Source organism: Ovis aries, chromosome X (assembly GCF_016772045.2).
Source record: "Ovis aries strain OAR_USU_Benz2616 breed Rambouillet chromosome X, ARS-UI_Ramb_v3.0, whole genome shotgun sequence".
Classification (NCBI taxonomy): Eukaryota; Metazoa; Chordata; class Mammalia; order Artiodactyla; family Bovidae; genus Ovis; species Ovis aries.
In genome coordinates, this window is record NC_056080.1 from 83,808,417 (window position 1) to 83,820,185 (window position 11,769).

Sequence of the window (11,769 nt, forward strand, 5' to 3'; positions counted from 1 at the left end):
AAGAGTGTGTTTTTGTGCAAGTAAATTTTCATGTGGTTTAGCAGGGGCCCTCAGCTCTAGGGGGACCCAGGGATCCAGGCTGCTTCTGTCTTGTGGTTTCAGCACCTCAACACTGGATCACCATGTTTGCTGGTGAATCGAGGGAGAGCGTGTGAAACCAGCATCCTGCTTCTCAAGTGCCTCCAGGTGGTAGTAAACACCTGCTTGTGTCTCAGTGGCCAAGAGTTGTCACGACCCCTCTTAACTACAAGCAGATTGGCAGCATAGTGTCCCTCGTGTCCAGAAAGGTGAGCAAGACAAGATGTGGAAGGGCATTGGAGCCTCTCGCATGTACCGTTGCAAAGTAGATGCTCAATAAAAAGCAATTATTATGATTTGCTGAGACCAAAACCATCTTCAATGCTTGGAGGAGTTTCTGAAGTCAGATCTGCCTTGAAATGCTCTGAAATTTTCAAGCATCTACTATGTGACAGATGCTTTCAAATACAGGGTCACATCTAATTGTCAAATGGTTCTATAAATCTCAGCAGGGAGAATTCACTTTCTTCATTCAGTGGCCCCTTTCTGCATTTTTCTTTGCAACAACCTCTATAATCTCATAAAACTGAAAATGCACTTCTTCCTCTTAATGCAAGCTCACACTTCTAACCCTTTGAGTCTCTGCTCACCTTCCATGTGACTAAACTTGCCTGAGTACCTGGATAGGTGCCATGAAGCACATTGAAAGCTGGGACTTTCCTGGTGGCATGTATTGCAAGACACAGCGGGAGGATGGGTAATTATTCTATTTTTCAACAGAGCTGACATGTCTTCCAAGGAACCATTTTTAACTCCTAGGAAACTCCAGGGATTTAGGAATTCAGCTTTAGATGTTTGCTCCACAATGACTTCTGTCATCTTTCCTCATCTACAACTGAGAGAGTCTCTGGTTTTTTAGCACTTACATAAGTTAGGTATTTGATCAGCAGTGAATTTAAAATCACTGCAGATGGTGACTGCAGCCATGAAATTAAAAGATGCTTACTCCTTGGAAGAAAAGTTATGACCAACATAGATAGCATATTGAAAAGCAGAGACATTACTTTGCCAACAAAGGTCCGTCTAGTCAAGGCTATGGTTTTTCCAGTGGTTATGAATGGATGTGAGAGTTGGACTGTGAAGAAAGCTGAGCGTTAAAGAATTGATGCTTTTGAACTGTGGTGTTGGAGAAGACTCTTGAGAGTCCCTTGGACTGCAAGGAGATCCAACCAGTCCATTCATGTTTGGGAATGCATGTAAGAATTAAAGATTTTAAAATTTAAAAAATAAAAAACTAAAAAAAAAAAGAAAAAAAAAATAAAAAAAAAATAAAGGAGATCAGCCCTGGGTGTTCTTTAGAAGGAATGATGGTGAAGCTGAAACTCCAGTACTTTGGCCACCTCATGCAAAGAGTTGACTCATTGGAAAAGACTCTGATGCTGGGAGGGATTAGTGGCAGGAGGAAAAGGGGACGACAGAGGATGAGATGGCTGGATGGCATCACTGACTCGATGGATGTGAGTTTTAGTGAACTCCGGGAGTTGATGATGGACAGGGAGGCCTGGCGTGCTGCAATTCATGGGGTCTTAAAGAGTCGGACACGACTGAGTGACTGAACTGAACTGAACTGAATTTAAAATAAGACACCTCATTGAAATCCTACTTAAAATATCATGGTGGTTTCAATAATCCTCTAACTTTAAAGTTATATTCCAGGAAAAAATAGATGATGTGCCAAATTAGATGGCACTTACCACCCCATTTAGAAAACACTTGGAGACTGTGTTAGAGATAACAGGGCTGGTGACCAGGTGTCTTAAAGCAGCTGTCCCCAGGTGAATTTTTACATCAATGGGGCTGTTGATATCATAGGCCTTCTAGGGTGAGTCATGGGACAGCCAGAAGACTAATGCTCTATGTTGGGGGAAGGTAGGTGATTCTGGGCTTCCAATGGAGACCAATGACGAGCTGGTTAGCAGGCTAGATTTGAGAGTTAGACAGGAGAGCATACAGAGGAAGACCAGGGAAAGGGTGCTATAATTTGGGAAAGTTCTGGGTCTGAAAAAAATGCTAGCACTCAGGCAGAGTCAGTTTTCAAGGAACTCTGGGACTCAGGTGGGTGGACCCTAGGTTAATAAAGCCCATAGACAGTACTCAAATTGCATTTAAATCTCATTTTCATCTTTCTTATTTAGGCCTGCTTTTAGTACCTTAGACACAACATCCTCCTTGTCACCTCAGAGACATCGTGTAGTAGAGAGAACAGAATACACAAGTCAGAAGGTCGGCCACGGGCTGGGGTAGGTGGGAACAACATGGGCTCAAGAGAAATTCAGGCCAGGGTCTAGTCCCTATCCTGTCTCCTAGTAACATGTGATGCTGGGAAGATCCCCAAGTCCCACGGTGTTGGCTTCTTCATCTGTGAAGCAAGTGAGCTCGATGAGCTCTGTTTTGTAGGGCTTCAGGGATGTGAGCAGTGTATGTAAAGCATCTCACACAGTGCCTATTATATCTTGGAACTTTGATGACTGGCAGTCACTTCTAGTATTATTTTACCCACAAACCATACTACCCCCTTTTCTGAGAACCTTGTTTGCTTTTTATTTTTCAGATCTCAGAGAATATGCAAAGCAATAGGATGAAGAATAACAAATCATCCAACAATATTGCTTTGTAAATAAAACTCAGTACAGTTGCCCTCCTAGAAGATGTTATTTAATTTGGGGGGGGGGGTCTCCCTCAGCTGGATGCAACTCACAGCTCCTAGAATTTGAGTCAAAAACCAACTCTATTCCTCCCTCCCAGCTGCTTTTCCATCCAAATGATGTCTTTCATTCATTCTACCCCCCAAAGTTCTAGCTCTTGCTTAGAGCTGTCCAAATGACACTCAAGATCATCTAATTAAAATGTTTTTTAAATACAGTGCGTTCTGGCTTTCCACAGCCAGAGAAAAGTGTGTCCCTTGAGAGGCTTCTGGGCACCACTTCAAAGTCATATCACCGTATTTCTCAAAAAATTTACTTACAGATGATGAGTATAAAGCGTCTAGTCTATGTACTGTACTCCACAGTACTGAGACACGTGTGCAGGGTTCCTTCCCTACCTGCTCCAAGAGGAGATTCTTCTCTGGTTTTTCAGCGACTCAAAGGTAACTGCTAAGTGCAGTTTTCTATTCCAGGGTTTCCTCTCACTTTGAAGACACACCATGAGTCTGGTCACGGGTACCACCCAGCTTCATCATCCCTAGCTCCTCCAGAACTGAAGTTTCCCAAAGCTCCAAACTGCCCTGACTTGGGGCACTTACACTTACTCTTATCCATAGTACTCACCTCCTCTTCCTTTCTTTTACTGATTATTTAGTATCGGGTGGGCCAAAAAGGTAGTTCGGGTTTTTCCATGCCGGCTTATGAGAAAATCCATACAACCTTTTGAAAGTGAAAGTCGCTTAGTCATGTCCGACTCTTTGCAACCCCATGGGCTGTACAATATGACCTTATAGGCTAACCCAATACTTAGACCTTAACCCTTAGTTAGTATTTAGAGAATAGTTCATTATCTTCCTGATGTGACTGTTGCTCTTGGACTTTACAATTTTATAGCTAAGGGGTGTATCTCCCTTATCTTGGTGTCCCCCTACTTCTATAGGGCCTTTCAAAGAGTCAATCTCTAATTAATGATTGGGGAATAACAGAGCCAGTGAACAGAGAATCTTGTTTATTTAGATTTAATACTGTATACATTCTTAAATAAGCAAAGCATATCTAAGTACATATCTTTTAATTTTACAGAAGAACACAAGAAAAGGGATAACAGAAGACAAAAATTAACTATTTTTCACTTTTCTCTCTATTCATCTATTTTCACATTTCCAAGGAAAGTAATGCCATGTTTTCTTATTCCAGATAGTAAAATATAATGAAAGGTTTCCCAATTTGTTTCAAAAAATAGCAAAATGCAGAAAATCTTAAAAGCAGCAAGAGAAAAACAACTTGGTACATTTGAAGGAGACCCCACAAGAGCATCAGCAGACTTTTCAGCCAAAATTTTGCAGCCAGAAGAGAGGGGCATGATATACTCAAAGGGCTAAAAGAAAAAACTTCCAACCAACAATATGCTCGTTACCCTACAAAGTTATCATTCAGAAAAGGATAGATAAAAAATGCTCCAAACAAGTAAAACCTAAAGGAGTTCACCATCACTTATACAGGCTTATGACAATAACTGTAGCTACAAAATAGGTAAAATGTTCACTTCTTAAACTGGATAACAGCAATACATTTTTGATGAATGTCATTTGTAAACTTAGAACTTGAAGTTAATTAAGCCTTTTGTTAATAGGAACAGCATTTGAAAAGTACCAAAAAAAAAAAAAAATCTCCAAATCACCTTTACACAGCAGGAACACAAAGACATAATATATTCAATACTCCCAAGCCCCATCTTGCCTCTCCACTACTTAGATAAGTGACTGTTCTCATCAAACAGAATGAAACATTTTCCTCTACTTCAGTTAGGGCAAAAGAAGCTGTTGGATGTGGCCTTGGAATAGGCCCTGGTCCTGGCACAAGTCCCATCCCTGGCCCTGGCCCTGGCTACAACTCTGGCTTGGGGTCCTGTTTTTTCACTTTGCAAAGCTTCTTCATACAAGCTAGGAAAGGCACTGGGGATGGTATCATGAACTTTGGCCAAGAACTCTAAGACTTTCATCTTAGTGGTCTCTGCATATGTCCGGGGACCCCACAGGAACTCATAGCAGGCAGGATCACTATTGGGCACCTGTCGGTATTCCAGATACCCTTGTTGCACCCACACTTGGGTCAGCAGCTCCCTGGGGTCCCCATAGATGAAATGGTTCATACCAGCATACAGCCCCATGATACCTAGCATTTCCCAGATCTTTTCCTCAGGTGCACAGTTGCCAGCTATGAAGATTATACTCAAGGTATTTACAAGGAGGCCAGCCATGGGCATGCTCTCCTCATCACCACTCAATGAATCATTGTAGGTGAGACCCAAGGTGTTGACCAAGACATAGAAGAGACCTGTGGGGTCCAACGCCTTCACATCAATACCAAAGACCAGATTCATGCAGTCAGTGGCTTGACTGAGGATCATAGGGAAGAGGTCTTGGTAATCTTTGATAACACTAAGCATTTCTGCCTTTGTGGCCACCTCCTTTCTGTGATATCTGACGAGCAGGAATGACACCAGATCCCCCACCTTACCATCTATTGCATCTCTGAGCAAGTGCCCACCATCTGGCAGGGCCTGCGAAGTGCTTGGCCTTTTTCTTTTTCTACTGCCAGATCCCTGATCTGATATGATTGATGGAGTGGTTGCTAGGGCAGTGGGTAAGGTCCAAACTCTCTGAGAAGCCTGGAAAGGACTTGGTGTCCCAGCAGTATCAGGAACCTCAATTGTGGTGCCTGGGGTCAGAAAACAGAAGGAGGAGGTGGGGTGGGGAGAGGAGGAGGAAGAAGAAGAGGAGGAAGAGGAAGAAGAGCAGGAGGAGGAAGGAGAGGAGGAGGAGGAAGAAGAGGAGGAGGAGGAAGAAGAGGAGGAGGAGGAGGAGGAGGAGGAGGAGGAGGAGGAGGAGGAGGAGGAAGAGGAGGAGGAGGAGGAGGAGGAGGAGGAGGAGGAGGAAGAGGAGGAGGAGGTGTGCTCCCTCTCCTCCTCACACTGAGGAACTTGTGCATTCCAAAGTCCCCAATTCTCGCTCTGGGACTGAAGGTTGTCCTTAAGTATGCAGCACCAACACTTCTTGTAACACAAACGCTTTGGAGGTGGAGGCATAATGACTCCTGGTAGCAAGAGTACGGACAGACAGTGCAGAACTGGATCCACAGGCCTGGGGGAGAGAGGGGGTGTGAGCGGCTTTGACTGAGAAATCCACCCTGGGCGGTCTGACTCAGGCCACTGACAGGTCTCCTCTTGAGGTGTGCTCTCGGGCCTCATAGAGGAGCTCCTCCTGAGTGGCCTGACCCATGGCTACTGAAGGAGGAAGTGAGGTGGCTCCCCCCAGGGTGCGGGCAGCACAGCCCAGGGTTCTGGGGATGAAGGGGGAAGGGATTTGGGTCTTGTGGGGTCCTGTCTGTTCTGGGGTGGGGAGTCCCTGCCTGGTGCACACTCAAGGCAGGCACCTCACCTCACCTTGACTCCTCGTGCTGCCTGGACCTCCTCTGATCTGTGACCTGTAGACACGAGCTTCAGATCTGGGCTTTCACCTCTTGGTTCCTGGAGCCCCTGTGAGAGGAAACAAGGGGGCACCTCAGCTGTAAACTGTGGTACAGTGCTGGGCCCCTTGGTGCTGATAGGAGGATGGACTCTGTGAGGTCCTCATTCTTCTGGGATGGGTGGTCCCATTTGTGCTCACGCAGGGCTTTCACCTTTTCCCTGGCAGGATGTGGGCTCTCCTCACTGCAGGCCTGAGACAAAACTCTCAAAATAGGATCCCTAGACTGAACAGAAGGAAGTTATGGGGCTTCACATCTAACTATGCTTGCCCAGGGCCTTCCCAGGCGGAAGAGCAAGGGTTGGCTGAATACTGTGGGGTCCATCTGTCCTGGGATTGGGGTCGAGGTCTGATGAGTTCTCACCTTAATGCCTGGCAGAGCTTCCTTCTGTTTACCTCAATCCACCTTCCTTAACTGAAGTGTCTCACCTTTATGTGAGAACAAAGATGGAAATGAGAGGGCACCACATACAGTCAAACTGCTTCAGGTCCTTCTGTGGCCAACAGAAAGGGTAGGGATAGCTGGGGTTTAGTACATTTTCGCATGAGTTCAGCCAGTCCTCTCTCAAGGTCCTCACCACTACTCTTGACAAAGCCTGAGCCTCCTACCTTTGTGCACTTGAGTACAATACCATATGCTGATACCTCACCTTAGGTGGCCATGCAGGAAGTCAGGAAACAGCACATTTGCAACCCCTCCCCCATTCCATCTGGGGCCTCTTGTGGGGTCCAAGTTCCCCTCAGTCTTCCCTCAGGGGTTTGACTCCTTCCCTTGACTCCTGTTAGGACATTGGAGTCTCCCCTCTCCCCACTGAGGCCTCGCCCCTTTCACCACATTCCCAGTCTCTCTGAGAGGCGGATGTCAGGAAATGCTCCCTGTAGTCATCCCGCCCCAGGGCCTCCCAGAGCCCAATCTGGTCTGGGGCCCAAGTTCCCCTTAGTCCTCCCTCAGAGTCCTCACCTTGACTCCCCGCAGGACCTGGAATTTTTCTTTCTGCCCACCTAAGGCCCCTGCCCTTTATCCTAGGTCCCCAGTGTTTCTGAGACCCGGATGTCAGGAAATGCTGCCTGTGCATATCCCACGCCAGGGCCTCCCAGAGCCCTCTCTGTTCTCACGGGGTCTCCTCAGTCATCCCTCAGGGTCTTCACCTTGGTCCACGAAGGGTCTAGGATTCCGCGTCTGACCACCCCACAGTGGCTCTCTGGGACCCAGGTGAGGGAAGTCAGCACAGGCTGCTCTCGGCCTGTGGGCTACCACAGCTGAAGGCAGTGGTGGGTTTCTCTGGGATACTTCACCCTCCATCTGTGTTCTGGGGTCCAGGGTCCCCTCTGTCCTCCCTCAGGGGCCTCACCTTGACTCCTGTTAGGATTCTCCCCTCTCTCCAACCAAGGACACACTACTTAAACTAGATTCCCAGTACCTCCAGGACCCGGATGTCAGGAAATGCTGTCTGTGTACATCCCATGCCAGGGCTTCTCAGAGCCTTCTCTGTTCTCACAGGATCCCCTCAGTCCTCCCTCAGGATCCTCACCTTAGTCCACGAAGGATCTAGGATTCCTCCTCTGAGCCCCCGAGGCCACGACCGTTATTACAGGTCACCCCTGATCTCCAAGACCTGGATGAGGAAGTCAGCACAGGCTGCCATGAGCTCATCTCGCCCGGCAGCTCACCCCAGCTGAGGGTAGGGGTGGGTTTCTCTGAGACCCGGATGAGGAAGTCAGCACAGGCTGCCACGGGCTCATGGCGCCCCGCGCGGCTTACCACAGCTGAGGGCAGGAGCAGGTTTCTCTGGGACACCTCACCCTCCATCCGTGTTCTAGGGTCCAAGATCCCCTCAGTCCTCCCTCAGGGGCCTCACCTTGACTCCTGTGAGGATTCTCCCCTCTCTCCAACTTAAGACCCGCTACTTACGCTAGATTGCCAGTCTCTCCCGGACCGGATGGCAGGAAATCCTGCCTGTGTACATCCCATGCCAGGGCTTCTCGGAGCCTTCTCTGTTCTCACAGGGTCCCCTCAGTCCTCCCTCAGGATCCTTACCTTAGTCCACGAAGGATTTAGGATTCCGCCTCTGCCCTCCCGAGGCCGCAACTGTTACCACAGGTCACCCCTGCTCTCCAAGACCTGGATGAGGAAGTCAACAGGCTGCCTCGTGCTCATCTCGCCCCACGGCTCACCACAGCTGAGGGCAGGGGCGGGATTCTCTGAGACCCGGATGAGGAAGTCAGCACAGGCTGCCACGGGCTCATGGCGCCCCGCGCGGCTTACCACAGCTGAGGGCAGGAGCAAGTTTCTCTGGGACACCTCACCCTCCATCCGTGTTCTAGGGTCCAAGATCCCCTCAGTCCTCCCTCAGGGGCCTCACCTTGACTCCTGTGAGGATTCTCCCCTCTCTCCAACTTAAGACCCGCTACTTACGCTAGATTGCCAGTCTCTCCGGGACCGGATGGCAGGAAATCCTGCCTGTGTACATCCCATGCCAGGGCTTCTCGGAGCCTTCTCTGTTCTCACAGGGTCCCCTCAGTCCTCCCTCAGGATCCTTGCCTTAGTCCACGAAGGATCTAGGATTCCGCCTCTGCCCTCCAGAGGCCGCAACTGTTACCACAGGTCACCCCTGCTCTCCAAGACCCGGATGAGGAAGTCAGCACAGGCTGCCACGTGCTCATCTCGCCCCGCGGCTCACCACAGCTGAGGGCAGGGGCGGGATTCTCTGAGACCCGGATGAGGAAGTCAGCACAGGCTGCCACGAGCTCATGGTGCCCACAGCTGAGGGCAGGGGTGGGTTTCTCCGGGACACCTCACCCTCCATCCGTGTTCTGGGGCCCAGGATCCCCTCAGTCCTCCCTCAGGGGCCTCACCTTGACTCCTGTTAGGATTCTCCTCTCTCTCCAACCGAGGACACACTACTTACTCTAGATTGCCAGTCTCTCCGGGACCGGATGTCAGGAAATGCTGCCTGTGCACATCCCACGCCAGGGCCTCTCAGAGTCTTCTCTGTTCTCGCAGGGTCCCTTGAGTCCGTCCTCACAGTCTTCACCTTGATTTCAGATGGGACCTGGGATTCTCCCCTCTGCTGACCTTAGGCCCCGCCCCTTTCCCCAAGTTCCCAGTTTCTCTGAGACCCAGATGTCAGGAAAGGCTACATGGGGTCATCCTGCCTTAAAGCATCCCAGGGATTGCCTCTGTTCTGGGGTCCAGGGTCTCTCAATCCTTCCTCAGGGTCCTCACGTTTACTCCTGGGAGAACCTGAGATTCTCCCCTCCGCCCACCTGCAGCCTTGCCCCTTTCACCGAGTCCTCAGTCTCTCTGAGACTGGGATGTCAAAAATTCAGAACAGGCCTACTGTGCTCATCCAGCTCCAGGTCCTTGCAGGGCTGACAGCAAGGGTAGGAATCTGGGCGGGGGGGGGGGGGGGGAGGGTCCCCTCTGTTTGAGGTTCAGGATCCCCTCAATCCTCCTTCAGGGTCCTCACCTTGACTCCCAGCAGGACCTGGAATTATCTTATCTGTCCCTCTGAGCCACCACCCCTTATACCAGGTCCCCAGTCTGAGACTCGGATGTCAGAAAGTGCTGCGAGTGGTCATCCCACTCCAAGGCCTCACAGGACCAACTCTGTTTTGCGGTCCAGGATTCCCTCAGGGCTCTCCTTCAGGGTCCTTACTTACCTTCACATCTGTCAAGTCCTGGGACTCCTACCTTTGCTGATTTCAGCAGAGCCTTGACTTTCTGCCCTTTGTGGACCTGAGTCTGCACCATTCAGGATATGACTCTGAATCTCCAAGTTCCTTGAGGAGGTGGTGGGCAAGGAAGAGTGCAGTTTCCTACATGCAAACATCCAGCACAATATCTGGCAGGTTAATATCTGCCTTATTCACCTTACCCTGTTAAAACTCATCTGGGTACTATAACTTGTGAGGTGCGCTGACCTCCCTCTCAGATTTGAAACAAAACTAAGATGCCCAGTTGGGAAAATCTGTATACTAAAAACAGACTTTAGGCAGTGATTTCAATCTGGAAAGTAGAAAAGTGAGGAGAGCTATATGGATCCTCAGAATAGGAAGTGGGATGGAAAGTTTCTTTGGTGGTAGCCAAGAAGTGAGTGGTTTTCAAGGTATATAAAAGAAATATTCATAAGGGAAGTGAGATGATTCACATGTTCAACGAACCTTAAATACATCCATTTTACCTTGTAGGGATTTTATGTAAGAACATACAAAAATCAGTTCATGCATGGTAAAGAGAGATAACACTGAACCATTGAAATGGATGGTAAGGCCTGTTCCCTGACACGTGGCCACCAGAATTGAATGTGGGATGGTAAGAAGCAGTGGTCAGTTTGAGAAGGTTCTTTAGAGGTACTAAAGAAAAGCCCTCTTTCTCCAGCCAAAGTATCTTGGCGTTTTCACTTCTTCCTGCAAGCCCCCATGGATATGTCAGGATGGTTCTTTGTCATGTCTGAGATTCTTCCCCAAGGCTACCCTTGATCGAACAAACCTAAAGAGTGTGGCCTTTATTATCCTGGGGAGCAGTGTATATAGGCTGGTCAGGAGGCCTGAAGCAGACCACTAGGAAATTTTGGCACAGGGAAAGTGACCAGTAAACCACAATTCCTTAGCATAGGTATGAAATAACTGATCCCAAGCATCAAAAGGAGGAAGAAGATGCTCTGTCAATACAAGTCCAGAAACAGGGTCAAGGTGAGATGACCACACCCAAGATCCTCCTCCTCTTCCTCATTGACACCTCTCCAAGACCTCTACCCTGTTCTTGCCTGCCAGAGCCATCCTCAGCCCACACCCCTTCTCATGAAACCTTAGGTCCCATTCATTCCCCAACAATTACCCCAAACCAATGTCCATCTGTGCTAACACTGTTGTCCCTTCAGGTTCCCAAGACAACTAAAGAGGTCAAAAAACACCTTCAGGGAATTTTCAGAAAAAAGCCTCTCAAAAAACTCTCTTACCTAAGAAAGCTAGAAGACCAGCATTATGGAACAAGTATCACTGGAGAAAAGAGGAACTGAATCAAAATTAGCCAGTGCAGGACAAAGAGAGTGTGGAGAAATCCACCACTTCAAGAGATGACATGGGCAACAAGTAACTTCAGAGCAATGCTAGAGATTTCAGAACACTTTGCAAAGTCTCTGTGGTCTGACCATTATTGTTGTTGTTGAGTTGCTAAGTCAAGTCCAACTCTTTACAAACCCATGAACTACAGCATTCCAGTCTTCCCTATACTTCACCATCTCCTGGAGCTTGCTCAAACTCATGTCTGTTGTGTTTGTGATGACATCCAACCATCTCATCCTCTGTCATCCTCTTATCTTGCTTTCAATCTTTCCCAGCATCAGGTTCTTTTCCAATGAGTCAGTTCTTTGCATCAGGTGGCCAAAGTATTGGAGCTTCAGCATCAGTCCTTCCAAAGAATATTCAGGGTTGATTTCCTTTAGAATTGACTGGTTTTATCTCCTTGCAGTCTAAAGGACTCTTGAGTCTTCTCCAGCACCACAATTCAAAAGCAT

General features: G+C 48.4%; 1 protein-coding gene across 1 annotated transcript; it reads right to left on the reverse strand.

Annotated features, from left to right (window-relative positions):
• Positions 1 to 3,713: 3,713 nt before the first annotated feature.
• Positions 3,714 to 8,871, reverse strand: LOC101106410 (melanoma-associated antigen 10). Its single transcript, XM_060408367.1, has 2 exons — positions 6,169 to 8,871; positions 3,714 to 5,866 (listed from the first exon to the last, which is right to left on the reverse strand). Exon 2 carries the CDS (start codon positions 5,809 to 5,811, stop codon positions 4,525 to 4,527), a length of 1,287 nt encoding a protein of 428 aa, XP_060264350.1. The 5' UTR covers positions 5,812 to 5,866; positions 6,169 to 8,871; the 3' UTR covers positions 3,714 to 4,524.
• Between the last annotated feature and the right edge of the window lie 2,898 nt (positions 8,872 to 11,769).

Excerpts from the sequence above, each read along its gene's own strand:
- LOC101106410 (XM_060408367.1), bottom strand. The coding sequence starts at position 5,811 with ATGCCTCCACCTCCAAAGCGTTTGTGTTACAAGAAGTGTTGGTGCTGC.